A 15,082-nucleotide genomic window follows, 5' to 3' on the forward strand; every position below is an offset into this window, starting at 1 on the left:
AGGGGCCGGGGTCCCTTCGGCCCCCCAAATAAAACATTTGAGGGGTTTCCTCCCAAAGTTGATGGGCATTGCCATTCAAATGGTGCCTGTGTGCCATGTCGTATGATCAATTATGTGGTTATGTGGGGCGGGACTTACCTGCCTAGGCCCCCATATTTTATTTAACGGCACCCCTGATTGAAGCCATCCGAGTTGGCAGCCATCGCTGCTTCTTCTGGGAAAGAATTCCATAGTTTATCTAGGCCAGTGATGGCCAAACTTGGGACTACAATTTCCATCATACCTGACCACTGGACCTGTTAGCTAGGGATGATGGGAGTTGTAGTCCCAAAACAGCTGGAGGGCCAAGTTTGGCCATCACTGATCTAGGCTCTGTGCAAAGAAGTACTTCCTTTTGTCTGTCCTGAATCCATGGGATGTACTTGAGTTCTATTATTATAAGAGATGGGGAGGGGAATGCACTCTATCCATTTTCTTTATACCACACATAATTTTATACACTTCCTATCATGTCGCCTCTTAGGAAAATAAAGAAAGTTGAACACGTGCCAGATATACTCCAATCAGCATGGATATTATATGCCAGACACTGGAAAGACTACAGAAAAACAGCTAAAATATGGGAGCAGTTGAGAGATAATGAAGCTAAAAAGGGTGGTAGGAAAAGGAAGAGCACTATAAGGAGGCATTGACTGCCTGAGAACCCCCAGTTAATTACATTAAACAATAGCTAGGGACTGATTGCACACACCTGTGAAAATGTTGTAAGATAATGTGGTGGATTACTAAATGGGAATATTTTCATGAAGCCTTTTTGAAATGAAGCATATTCCATTCTTTGAATTAATCGTTATTACTAGTTCTCCCCTCCTGGTGTGCTTCTGCCGTGCTTTTCTTTTGTAAATATACTGCAGAATCTCTTCATGATAAATTATCTTGCAATCTTTTATTATTTTTGTTTCACATCGTAATTTTTGTATTTTTTGGTAACAAAAATATAACAGCAATGGCAACTCAGAACTATTCAAAGATGAGACCATGACACTCCTGCTATAAAGTTTTAAAAGCCAGGCAATTCTAAATATAAAACACACACACACACTGATAAAACATGCAGATTGTATTAAGAAAGCAAGAAACCATTTCACTTACCAACAAGTCTTATTACATTCAGTGTAGTGTTGGTCAAAATGGGAGCGTTCACCTTACTGAGGCAATAATCTGATCGCTTCCTGCTTCTCAAAGTTTCTCGAGAAATACTAGGTAGAAAAATTATTAGGTATAAGTGCACAGACATGGACCACACAGATGGGGAAGTTAATGTTCTGTTTATATTTTGCTCTTGCCACTAAAGGAGTAGAGTATAATAATGTTTTGTAAGTAAACACACTGCCATGCGGCCCCTTGGAAAGCTGCCCAGAAGGAAATATGGCCCTTCAGGCTAAAACAAGTTCTCTAGCCCAGATCTAGAAATGAAGGGGCTTAAGCATCCTTCTGAACAATTTGCATTCGGGGTGAATATGGGTGGCCCAGTAATGGCAAGGCTTTGACTGGAATTAAGAAGTACAGTGGTACCTCGGGTTAAGTACTTAATTCGATCCCAAGGTCCGTTCTTAACCTGAAACTGTTCTTAACCTGAAGCACCACTTTAGTTAATGGGGCCTCCTGTTGCCGCACCGCCGCTGCGCAATTTCTGTTCTCATCCTGAAGCAAAGTTCTTAACCTGAGGTACTATTTCTGGGTTAGTGGAGTCTGTAACCTGAAGCGTATGTAACCCAAGGCACCACTGTATTGGAAGTTAGGTAAAATGTTACTTTCATTTTGAGAGAAAAAAATAAAAGATGGCTCCTTTAGTCGGAACAGAGCATCGCTTCCTAGTAGCCTTGGGCTTCCACACCTGTTTATCTATCTTCTACAACAGGAATACATTTATCACCTCATACCCTTAGTAATTAAGTCATACTGAAGTCATGCCTAATTTCAATTTTGCCAATTAACAAAAGGATGAAAAAAAAAGGTCTTAGCCCAAGCGCTTAAAATGATAAATGGCTTTATTTTAGCTGGAGCGTGCAGCATTTTAATTTCTTCATGGAATAATTATCGGAGCTACAAAGGCCAAGCAAAACTCTTGCTGACTTTTTAGCTATGAAGATCATGTGGATGTAAAAGCTCTAATGCTAATGCCTCCATTTGCAAAGATCTATTTTCTCATTCCCAAAGCAGCATTCATTTGCCTCCACGTTGTTACTAATCTGCCTTGTAAGATGCTAAACGGAGTTGTGCAGCTTCCACCCATTTTAGATCTCCACCTTCTCTAATCTAAGAACATCAGAAGAGCCCTATTGGATCAGGTGAGTGGCGCACCTGTTCAGCATCCTGCTCTCACAGTGGCCAACCCAGATGCCTGTGGGAAACCAGCAAGCCAGACCCGAGTACAACAGTGCTCTCACCTCCTGTGGTTTCCAAGCAATTGAAATTCAGATGCATACTCCCTCCAACAGTGGCGGTAGAACACAAAGATATCAGATTTAGGAGCCTCTGACAACCTTTTATCCTCCATGAATTGGTTTTTTTAAACCCATCCAAGCTGGTGGCCATTGCTGAGAGAAGGACTGCTTGCTCCTATATGAAACCTGGCTGCTCTCTAGACATAGTCAGATGCTCTGCTTTGGGTACCACCACCACCTTCAGAACTAATGCAGGTCACAACCAGATGTGGGGCTTTCCCCTGTAACAGTTTAAAAAACGTCCAAGGTGGCTGATAAAAAGCATGAACGTCAAATAGTGCTTTTCCAAACAGTGTTCCGGAGTTCCTCAGTTGACTATCAAGGGTTCCCTAGTGAGAAGATCAGTAATAGCAGACAAGCTTTGCTTAACCATCACTTGCCCATCACTGCCAAGAGCAGCTGTAGAAGCTTGCTTGCTTCCTGTCCTTTAACATGCATGCTCAGTTTACACAGGTACATGGTTAACAACTAACAGGCCTAGGCAATTCTCTCTTTATACCAAGGATGGCTATCCTGTGGCTATCCCAGATGCTGCTGGACTCCAACTCCCATCATCCCTGACAACTGGCCATGCTGGCTGAGGCTGATGGGAGCTGGAGTCCAAAAACAACACGAGCGTCGCAGATGACGCATCCCTGCTTTTAAACAGATGGCATCCTAGAACATGGACCCAGAATACTCTGCACTGCGCAGGGGCTTTCGTGGCACATATCTGGCACATAGGGAGTTCCTCGCTAGACAAATGGATGTAGAAAGAGTTACCTTAAGATATGCATGGGGGGCTTTCGAAGTCCCACTAAGGATGAGTTGACAGTATATATGTTTATGCTTAAGCATGTCAGAAAAAACAAGTTATGAAATGTATGTTCAAGGTACCTTTTCACCGGGGCATCTCCAGTCTGTTCATCAACATAGTCTCTCTTCAGTTCTTCAGGAACGTCGCTATCGCTGTCATACTCTTGATAGGCACTCTTTTCCTGCTCATCCGATTCATACTATCAAAATAAACCGTAAGCGCTTTCAGCTCCTGTGCAGTAACTCAGAAGGCACATAAAACGCCTCAGTGGTCCTTAGACTTTAATTCCGTACACGGAGCAACGTTGTCTGAAGTTAAGATACTGTTCCTGTCATTCTTCCCCTGGTGAGTGGCAGATACCTTGCTCACCAGACAAAAACTTCTTCTTCAAAAAAGACAACTACAGTACTATAGGTTTTTCACACAGCAAATAATATCTGGACTAGTCAGATTCAGTTCTGGATAGACAGATGATAGATAGATAGATAGATAGATAGATGATAGATAGATAGATAGACAGCCTGGAACTTGCACTCATTTTCTTTACACAATTGTAACCTTACAATTGTGGGGGATTAAATAACTAAATGGAGAGCTGGGAAAACCCACTGTTCTCTGCTCCCCATTTATTCACACACACACACCCCACACACATACTGGGTCCCAGTGAGTTTTTCTTACAGGCTTCGGGAAGAGAGGAGGGCTCTGACAGCATTCCAGAGCCCTCCCGCCATCTTCCCTAAGCCCCGCAAGCAAGGCGGTGCCTTCCTTACCAGACTCTAGGAAGGGGGCGTGAGGGCTCTGAGAGCGTCCTAGAGGCCGGTAAGAAAGGTGCCTCCTCACTTACCATAGTCCGGGAAGGTCATGGGAAAGCCCATGGAATATCATGGGTCCCTCTCACGACCTCCCTAGACCCCGGTAAGCAGCCTTCTGCCTTATGGGGGTAGGGGGCGATTCCAGGGGTTCCCGACTTTGCGCAATTTTGCCTTTTCAGGTGGGCCCCTGAAACTGAACCCTCACCTAAGTGGCAAGCCCACTGCATTGAATGAGCCACAGGGTGGGACAGACGAGAAATCTAAGCAAAACAAGCATAATTGTGATAAATTGTTTGAAAGAAAAATGCTGAACGCTGAACCACTACCAACAGCAGCTTTCAGTTAAGTAAGAGAAACAATGCAACTAAACTTTTGATCCGAATATAAGAGGCTGCAAAATGATAATAAATTGCAAACCACCATAATTTAAAATATTTGCTAAGTGCTGTCCAAGAAATTAAAGCCACATGTAAGATTAATAAAACTCATTTTTTAATGTCTGCAGATCTAACAACTGCCCAACCAAATTTGAGGAAAACATGCATATAACTCATTTTCTTCAGCGTTCTAGTTCCTTCCTCACAGAATGTTCTGTATCCCAAGTGTCACAGAGAACACAAAACGAAAGAAAAGAAAAGAAAAGAAAAGAAAAGAAAAGAAAGAAAGAAAGAAAGAAAGAAAGAGCCCTGTACAAATTCACTTTCATGGCAGTTTGATAATTCACTAATTATCCAGATCCTGGAGAGTGGGGATGCACCACAGCAAGTACTAACCAAAACAAGGTGAAACAGCAAGCCTTGCAGAACTACATATGTCAGCCTCCATAATAGAATAGAACTCAGTATTACCATGGGCAATCCAAAACAAGGTTGCAGAAAATATATATTACAACTTACAGAAAGTCATAGCCAGTTGCTGGTATATGTGATCATTGCGCCCCCTAGCGATCTGAGAATGTGTCAGTTCCGTGATGATAGTAGGACCAATCAGTTACTTATAGGAAAACACAACGCGACTCGCATTGTAGCAACAGAAAGGCCAATCCTTGACACTGACCATGAATCTGAATATTAATTCATCAGGAACTGTACAAGAAAAAAATTAAACCACCACTATGGGATTTATGTGGCAGAGGCTCATTTGCCCTTCAGCTATCAGCTGCTATAGACAAGATGCATATGTAAACTGGGCAGGATTCCAGACAGGCCAGTTTTTTAGTCTGTAGCAGCAATAGCAACACGGAGTCTTATGCAGCCCTAAAGCCTAACAAAGTCATTGTGGCATAAGCTTTCATGGATCAGACCTCACTTCATCGGGTGCACAAAGTGTTCACCGATGAACAGGTATACAAATCCTGAGTACCACAGAGGAGGAGAAATGCGTTTTTAATTTTATACAGAGAGTTTAGGTCAACCAAAGCACAAGTAAATAATCTAATCAACTGAATGCAAGTTTCAACAGATTTAGTAATGACCCGCTCCCGACCTGGAGTTTGCGTTACAGAGTGAATCCAGTCTGTCCTGGAAGATAGGCCCCCCAAAATAGTCCTGAGACTATAGTCCTATTTTGTCACCCCAATCTCCCTCATAGACCAAGGTTCTAACTGGGTTCTTACAGGTGGGCAGGTGCGTCTAGGAGCATTTGTGTTAAGTAACCAGGATGCTATGATTCCCAACATGGAACCATAGACTTGTAAAGTTGGAAGGGACCACAAGGGTCATCCAGTCTGACCCTCTGTAATGCAGGAATCTTTTTGCCCAATGTGGGGTTCAAACTCACAACCCTGACATTTGAGATTCTTGTGCTCTATCAACTGAGCTGCCCTGAATCAAGATTTTGACAGTAACACCAGGCATGTCGACAGGGAATTCCCTGTTTGAAGTATTATTATTTTGCAACCTCCATTTTGAAAATTAACTGGTTAGAAACACTGTGTCTCACATAATACTAAGAGCTCATCAGAGTGTTCCCTTACCCCATTGGAAGCCAGCACATCCTCAGTCTCGTCATCTCTGTTGTTGGCTTGGATTTCAAAGGGATTCCCTCCATTACAGTACTGCTCAAACAGAGTTACGGTTCTTTCTATTTCTGAAGCAGGCTGCTTGCTTGGCGACACAGAAGGGGAACGGGACTGTGCCATGAACTTAAATTCCTATTAACACAAAACAGGTGATTTATAGGCTCTGCCATGCAGTTTAAATATTGATCCACATAATAAAGGAGCGGTTTCTTGACAAGCACTGCGGTGTTTGTCTTTCAGCTAACATGGCTTTCCTTCTTTCATTTCATTTTATTTTTAAAGACTGCAAATGTAACCATTAATTTGATGCTTGTCTAATTCTAACACACTTGCCCAATTACTTCAGGCAAAACACCCCCTGCAGCTTGGAAATGAAAGACTTTCAAAACACATATTAAGTTCATTAGTGAAGCATCGTGATGAATTACGTTACAGCAGACTTTTTAAAAAGCAAATTATGAGAATTACAATGCCTCTGCATTTACAGTTGCTTAAAAATCAATCAATATAAATGGCTGCTAAAAGTGAATTTTAACAAGTTTTCTTTTTATCATAGCATCTGGTTTTATCACTACCTTGAATGCTGGAAATAGCATGGGATGCACAAATGCTGACTCTATTTGGACATCATGCAAAACCATTGTTTAGCATAAAAAGAACGAGCCACTGTTACCCTCATGTTCCCTATATTGCTCCACTGCAACTGCAAGTTTGGAAGCTTTTGCTTCCAGTTTAATCACAGTTTGTCCCATCATCCAGACTTAACAAACTATGGTTCAGGTTAACTGTGGTTCATCTTAAACAAGCCAAATTCAAAACACTGGCTATGAAGCTTGCTTGTTTAAAAAAGCCATAGTTAACATTACACATAGTTTAGGTTTGTATAACATGCTGAACTGTGCTAAGCTTCCATCAGAAGTGATAACTTCCAGTCCTCACAGTCACACTAAAGGAGGAATACGTGCAAGGTTCACTGCAGCTTGTTCTTATCAAACAAGACAATTGCTTGGAATGATGTCCAAAGGCAGCAGAAGGGCTGAATCCAGTAAACAAAAAGACCACTCCCACATATATACCTTGCCCCAAGTTCACACACTGCTGTTAGCAGGTAGGCTCCACAACAGCTGTCATGCTTCCATTTGTGCAAGACAATGCATACAATCTGTAGCACAAGCAAAACATCACATTTGAACTTATTTTTATCTTTCTCATGTCGTTTTACAGCACAAGGTGAAAAAGAGCTTATTGGCAAGTGAAAAACACCTTGCACATCCAAGAACTTCCTTTAAAATTTGGTCCTTCCATTCTGAATACAAAATGCATACGGTGCTTTAAGGTATCACTGCATTGTGTTTTAGTTACAGATAGGTAGCCGTGTTGGTCTGCCATAGTCAAAACAAAAAAAAATTTTTCCTTCCAGTAGCACCTTAAAGACTAAGTTAGTCTTGGCCAAAGTAGCCTTAACCATTTATGTTAAGCATTCGTTCCATTCCTGCTTTTTAACATGGCTAGGACTTACATGAAGCTGTAATATGCTGAAGCTTGATTTCACAGGACAAAGCTCCCACGTCTCGTTCTCCAAGAACATTCGCAGTTCTTCGAGGCGGGTTCTGAAACAAAGTTTAGTGTCAGCAAAGGCAAAGGCAACATTCTCATGGTGTGCCACAAACCTAAGTCCAAGATCTGGAGAAATCAGACTTTAGCTGGTGATATGGCAACAAGGCATGCTCTGTTTCCAAAAGGCATGTATTACTTGAGTTCCCAAATCGCAGAGGCAAATCTACCAGCTCCTTCCTTCTGAATCCCTGAGCCACTCTTACCTGAAAGGTCCTTTATGAGTAAGGTTGTCAATTATCACCCCCAGCACTCAAACACTTATTCTCAAAAATAATGCTGCCTCCCAATAAAATTGCTTAATACATTCAGTCTATGTCATAGGTTATATAAATCAATGTTCTTAATGGCATCTCTATATTACAGCTTTTTGATGGCATCACTGTATCTATAGCTCACCTGTCTACATATGTCAAGATGAACAAATCAAAGACAATGCTCTTTAAAGAGCTACCAGCTGGGTAGCTCTTATGAACTAATGCATCTACAAAAGTATCTAACGGTTCTTAATTAAAGCACACAATGAGGAGTAAGAGCCGTATCCACTTGAAGTCAAAAGCCTAAAACTTCTGAAAGCTTTAGGTGATTCAGGCTCTAATACACATACAATATTTTTACAGTCCAATGGAAATTGCTACATCTTCAAAGGGCTTTGTAGACAACATTAGCCAATCAAATCTCTACAGCACCCATTCAACATCAGTACGCAACAATCACCGTCAGTCCAAATTATTACCCAGTAGGTAAAAGCACTGAAATGGATCAAGTTTCTTCCTCAATAGCCTATGCAAAAACAATGATAAATATTTTAAAATTACCTTTTGGCAGCAATTGCCAAACCCTGTATATTCAACAGTCACAATATTCTCCCTATATTTTCTGTTATGTGTTTGAAAAGGCAGTATTCTCTGAAGCAAGCATTTAGAGACTTAAGCAGTGACATATTTAAAGCAGACCAGGGTACACAATGTGGTGCCCTCCAGATGTTGTTGGACTTCAGTTCCCATCAGCCCCAGCCAACATGGGCAACAGTCAAGAGATTATGTGAGCTAGGAGTCCATGGACACCTGGAGGGCACAGTGCTAGCTCTCCCTGCAACAGACAATAGCTCAAATGGCAGACCAAATGAAGAAAGTCCCCAGTTGAGTCTCAGTCATCTCCAGTTGTAGGTGTAGGAAACCTGTGGCCCTCTGGAGTTGCTGAAGTACCATTCTCATCATTCCTGGCCACTGGCCATGGTGGCTTGGGCTGATGGGAACTGTTTCCATTCAGCAACATCTGGAGGGCCAAAGGTTCCCCATCAAAGAGCAGGTGACATGGAAGACCTCCACCTGAGACCCTGATGTGCTCCTGCAAGTTGGATTAGACAACACAGGTGCACAGGTGGTCAAACAGCCTGCCCTGGTATAAGGCATCTTCCTCCGTCCCTGTGGCAAATCTAGCCTTGCTTCTATGTAGTGAAAACAGTAGCTGGGAACCAGGCACGAGACAGGAATTTACAGGAAATGTTACTGAAAATATGTCCCCATAACACCAATGCATTGAAGTAAACTACAGTAAGCCTGCAACTTGCACACATTTAACTTGTGTGCATTCAGCTTTATGTGTGTGGCAAATAGATAAGATAGATAGATGATAGATAGATAGATAGATAGATAGATAGATAGATAGATGATAGATGATAGATAGATAGATAGATAGATAGATAGATGATAGATAGATAGATAGATGATAGATAGATGATAGATAGATGATAGATAGATAGATAGATAGATAGATAGATAGATAGATGATAGATAGATAGATGATAGATAGATAGATAGATAGATGATAGATGATGATAGATAGATAGATAGATAGATAGATAGATGATAGACAGACAGATGGTGGAGTTCTGAGAAAAATGACTTTGGCAATCCCACCTGCCAATGAGCCCAATGCATTTTGACTATACACGATCTTGGCTTTAGGCATGATCCATGGAACGCAAGCCCCCACTTAAGTTGCAGGCTTACTGTACTATGCACCTTGTAAAATAAAGTTTTCAGAAAGAACATTGATAAAATTTAAACATTTTATACAGAGCATTCATTTTGCAAACATAAAACGTTTTGCATTTATGGTCTGCACTTAATGACTTGAAAACTTGAAAGGGACATCGACCTCCTACAACAACTAGCCTACTATTGTAGCTCTTACCTGTGATAGTTCTTGAAATAATTCACACTTTGTTTTCTAATGGATTCTTGCAAAACCTCTGACTTGCTGCCACAAAACTCTTCACCAACCTGCATCAGCCTACGGGAAGAGGATTTTCTGATTATACATTCAAATCAAGAATTAGAGTACTCATTTCAACTACAGGTTAGGCTTCAGGTAGGCACTGTTGAAAGAGAAGCCCACATAAAACGGCCTGCATCCTCTTTTCATACTGTGGGCCATCTGTCTGTATAAAGCAATCCTCATTCCTTCAACTCTGGAAGCTATATTTCAGTCAAGGAACTTCTACAATTTTCTCAGCAGATTAAACATAAAATGGTGAAGGATCCTCAAAGAAAGACATGCAGTTAAGACTCCTACTGGTCTGGTGCAGATGAGACCTAGGGCTAGTAGACACTAAGATTGCTCCAACGCACATTAAGGCATTTGATTCTCCTAAAACATAGTGGTCTGATTTAAATCAGAATATTTGGAACATAAAGCAGATGCAGTTTCCTCAAAGTAAAGCAATGTACGTAAGTTTATTTCGGCATTTCCTAACCTAGCGCCCGCCAGAGGCTTTTGGACTAGAACTGCAATCAGCCCCAGCAAGGCTGGTTTAAAGTACACCAAGAATGACTCAGATTTTGGAAAAACCAGTCCAGTTAATCAGTGAAGCAATTTTAAATAGCACAGAAGTGAAGAAACAGCCATGCTATGACTTATGCTGCCTGCCGCAACCAAACAATATTTGAAAAAAAACTCTTAGAATTCAATGCACAGACAAAAAGCTTTATTGTGTTAACTTCCACTTTGTCTCTTTATCAGAACAAATGGCGCCTGAAAATACCTGCTGACAATATCCAGGACGAAGATGAAGTCATCGTATTTGAAGTTAGACATGTCTGTGCCAAGCAAATAGGTCTTCACTTTCAGCTGGACATCCTGCAGAAAAGCAAACATATTGAAATTGGGTATGCTTAGCCTACAGAAGATATGGTTAAGAGGCAATATGATAGCCGTCTTCAAGGATCTGAAGAGTTGTCACATAGATGACAGCGCAAATTTGTTTCTGCTGCTCCAGAGCAATAGGCCCAAATCCCACAGGTTCAAAAGATAAGAAAAGGGATTTAGACGAAATGTTTGGCACAACTTCCTGACACTATGCACTGTTCAACAGTGGAGCAGATTGCCTTAGAAGGCTGGACAGCCAGCTACTGGGGATATAGCATGATTAGGATGGTCCTTGAGCTCTCTTCCAACTCTATGATGAAGCAGGTGCCTTCATAGCATTTGATGTATTTGCTACCTATGATAAATGGCTGAAACCTTTCGAGGGAGACTCAGTCCTGGATCTAAACAAATCAAATAACCAACACTTGAGGAGTGGGTTAAAGTTGTTTATTCAAAGTTACTTCTAATTTGTGAAGAACTTGCAGCCTCCATATATAATATAGTCTGCATCTAACCGGTTTTGCAATCACATTGCTACCATTACATTTTATAAGGCAAAACATCCATGAACAAGAGGGGAGGTGTCATGAGGCTTGGGGAATCCTAAGGTTTGGAGAGGTACTGTTTGGGGTGGGGGAAACAGAAAACCAGAGGGAGGCAGTGGGAAATGGAGTACCTGGAATCAACAAGAGAAACATTCTTTCCCAAAGAATGTTCTATCTACTGTCCATTCAAGAGAAATTGACGTTTTCATCATTTCATGCTCTTTAAACTCAATTTTAAGAACATGAAACTATGAGACAGAAACGAACCTATTTTTCTCTGATGCTATGAACAACCAGAGATAATGGGGTTTTTTTACATTCTTTCCTAAAAGTCCAATTAATGTTTTTAAAAAACAAGCATTTGCTGGGGCTGGAAAGTATTTCGCCAATTTAAAACGAACCTGCCATATTCGCGAAAGTCCATGTTCCAATTTCTTTTTCACGTAGCTGCGGTCAAAATTGGTCTCCTCAGCACCCATGACGTTGCTTCCATCTGGAAAATAATGTATGTGTTTTACATGTAAGCCGACAAGGAAGGGGGATTCACTCTGTGCATGCGAGCACGTGTGCACTTTATTTTAATGTGAGACAAAATTTCACATCCTTTAGGCTCACTTCACACTCCACGACAATAATAGCAAGCCCACACCCCAAATCCCATAATGTGGCAGAGACAATGCCGCCACACTGACCTAAAATGAAGGGCATTAACCAAGACTGGCTGATCTGGGCAGTGAGGTGATGATAGCAGGCCCACTCAACATGCACCACACACACAATGTCCCACCACCCCCACCCAACACATGGTTCCTCCATAGCAAAGGCATAAAAAGTAGTAATAATAACAATAATGCTCTAATAAGGTGTGCCGCACAATCCTTTTGTGTGCTTACTCAGAAGCAGGGCTTTTTTTCAACCGGAACTCACTGGAACTCAGTTCCGGCACCTCTCAGGCAGGCACTATTGCCATTCTAAGAGAACAAGGAAGGCATTCATGGTGAGTTCAGGCACCTCTTTTTCTAGAAAAACAGCGCTGTTCAGAAGTAATTCTCATTTTCTCCAGGAGGATTACTCACTAAAAAGTTTGTTTAGGATTTCAGTTTCGGAGCGTTCACAGAGGCTAGATATTCACTATTATAATGCTTCATGAGGTAACAACTGCAAAATCCCTCAAAAAGCTCCTGAAATAGTAGGTTGAGAGAGATCAACTGTGCCTAACAATTTTCTTTTACAAAAAAAAACAACATAAATTGCATTTTATACAGGTTCCCGATTCCAAATCTTACTGTTACCCTGATGGATATTGGAAGAGCTTTTGTCCTATTGTTCATACAGCCCCGCCTACATTTTTCACATTCTGAAACTAACTCAAAATACATATTTTATTCAGATAATACATTCAGATAGCATAACCAGTTCCTACCAGAAGACGAAGGAGGTTCACCGTGATCGTATTTTTCATGCCACTCCATGGTTCGGTAGTAACTGAGCATGACCTCCCACAGGGCTTTGCAGAGGTCAGCAAGGCAAGGAATGTAACTGTCTGACGTGATGTGCTAAGGAACATACAAGCAAGATCTGTGATGTTTTTCTTCATTCTAAGTTTTGTCAAATGCAAAATTTGTATGCAGAAGGAATATGACAAATACACACATACAACATCTGTAAAATGTGGCATATATGTAGATGTCACACACAGTGAAAAGAAAAATACAGAATGAGGGAAACCACCCCATCCCCTAGATTTTTTTAAACACACACACACACTTTTCCCCTTTCAAGCTGAGGAATGCCACATGGCATTCGCTTTTAGTAACAAACGAAATGGGCAAGTGCACATGCCAATAATTTAGTTTAAAGTATTAGTTAATTTTGTATTGGTTAAGAGGCAGAAGAGCCTAAACGCATTCAAGAACACTTCCAATTTGCCAAGAGGTTGTACATAACAATTAACAGGGCTTTAAATACACCATTGATCTAAAAACGCCGTGGTTTTTGGCACTCCAAAACTTGAAGTGTTCTTCCAGTCCTGCCAATAAAGCTAAATAAATTAAGGAGGCGCAACATTTTAAACACTTCAGTGAAAGAAAGAATTATTTTGAAGTGTCCAAAATAAGCTAGGATGCTGATTTGGTATATAAACCATTCTTTTCACGGAAAGGCTGCTAAGAGTGAATTCACACCACAATATTCTTCTCACACAGTTTTTAATGGATGAGAAGCATTCATGCAGCAGAGCTACCCAAGTCTAGAGAAAAAAAGTATTTGATAAAATCTCCCCACCCACTGCCCCCAAAGGGTCCCTCCCCCACTCATCCATTAGGCTTTCTTAAAAGCTTAAAAGCTCCCATTGACTCCCCCCCCCCAACTAATTGCTGTGCAGAAGGGCCATTTCCAGGGTGGGTCAGTGCACAGGAAAGGAAGGGTTAACACTTCCCTTCCAGCCATGATCCCCACCCCCACCAAATCCCCCACTACAACGAAGCATTTAAAACGCTCCCATTGGCTACTAATCCTGATGACTATGTTCTACCTTCATGGTGAGAGACAATATGCTTCTGAGTATCAGTTGCTAGAAATTCCTTGCCATTTTTTTTCTTCGAATGTGGCCTATACATGCAAACACAAAATGTCCCAAGCCTTTATACGACTACGTACCATGCACAGGTCTTTGTACTGAAGCTTCTGAAACTTGGTGTCTGTGTTTCCCGCACACAGCTCTACGTAACCGAGAACAACTTGGAATACAGTGTTGTGAATGGCTTGAGTAAAGTGCATGTGCAGTTGGTCCATGGCTGTCTGAAGAGAAAGGATGGGGAGAGTCATTAATGCATAATGGAAAGCCAGTTCCATGTTCCTGTTCCTTAAGTCACAGACTGTCATTCTAGGCAACAGCCTTCAGACACTCAAGCAGCTTCCGTGGCACTTACTGGCTTTTTCAGCTTCAGATGATAAGCCATCAATGACCATACAGTGGTACCTCGGGTTAAGTACTTAATTTGTTCCAGAGGTCCATTCTTAACCTGAAACTGTTTTTAACCTGAAGCACCACTTTAGCTAATGGGGCCTCCTGCTGCCGCCGTGCCGCCGGAGCACGATTTCTGTTCTCATCCTGAACCAAGGTTCTTAACCTGAGGTACTATTTCTGGGTTAGCAGAGTCTGTAACCTGAAGCGTATGTAACCCGAGGTAACACTGTACTTGGTTGGAGATAACTTAGACACATTTGCCCATACTCTAGTAACTTTTAGGCTATTGCATTGTATTGTATGTAGGATTGCCTTTAAAAATGGCTCAGAAACTGTGGCTGGTTCAAAACAGAGCCAAAAGACTATTAACCGGGACTGAGCAACGCTTTACCAGCTGCACTGGCCCCCAGTAATCTCCCAAGGCCTGTTTAAATTGCTAGCTTTAAATGGTTTGGGACCTGATTAAAAGAAAGTTCACCCCCCCCCCCACATGTCTACCTAAATCTTATCAACAGAGGTTCTGGCATGGGTGTCCCCCACTAAGCAAAGTGAGACTACAAAGGAGAGGAGGAGGGCCTTTCTAGTGGTGGCACCACCAGATCAAGAAACTCTCTCTGCAGAGAGGCTAGCCTGCCACCTTCTTGCCACCTTTTTGGCATCAGGT

General features: G+C 41.7%; 1 protein-coding gene across 1 annotated transcript in view; it reads right to left on the minus strand.

Moving 5' to 3' along the window:
• The window catches only part of VPS50 (VPS50 subunit of EARP/GARPII complex), a 72,334-nt gene that overhangs the window by 30,753 nt on the left and 26,499 nt on the right, over window positions 1-15,082 (minus strand). The window contains exons 12-20 of the mRNA XM_083578561.1: window positions 14,109-14,249; window positions 12,874-13,006; window positions 11,852-11,943; window positions 10,802-10,896; window positions 9,952-10,050; window positions 7,658-7,748; window positions 6,094-6,270; window positions 3,384-3,502; window positions 1,153-1,259 (exon numbers count right to left, since the gene is read on the minus strand). Coding sequence (XP_083434687.1) covers window positions 1,153-1,259; window positions 3,384-3,502; window positions 6,094-6,270; window positions 7,658-7,748; window positions 9,952-10,050; window positions 10,802-10,896; window positions 11,852-11,943; window positions 12,874-13,006; window positions 14,109-14,249 — 1,054 coding nt within the window. The remainder of the gene's footprint in view (window positions 1-1,152; window positions 1,260-3,383; window positions 3,503-6,093; window positions 6,271-7,657; window positions 7,749-9,951; window positions 10,051-10,801; window positions 10,897-11,851; window positions 11,944-12,873; window positions 13,007-14,108; window positions 14,250-15,082) is intronic.

Source organism: Podarcis filfolensis (genome assembly GCF_964270895.1).
Source record: "Podarcis filfolensis genome assembly, chromosome: 12".
NCBI classification, from domain to species: Eukaryota; Metazoa; Chordata; class Lepidosauria; order Squamata; family Lacertidae; genus Podarcis; species Podarcis filfolensis.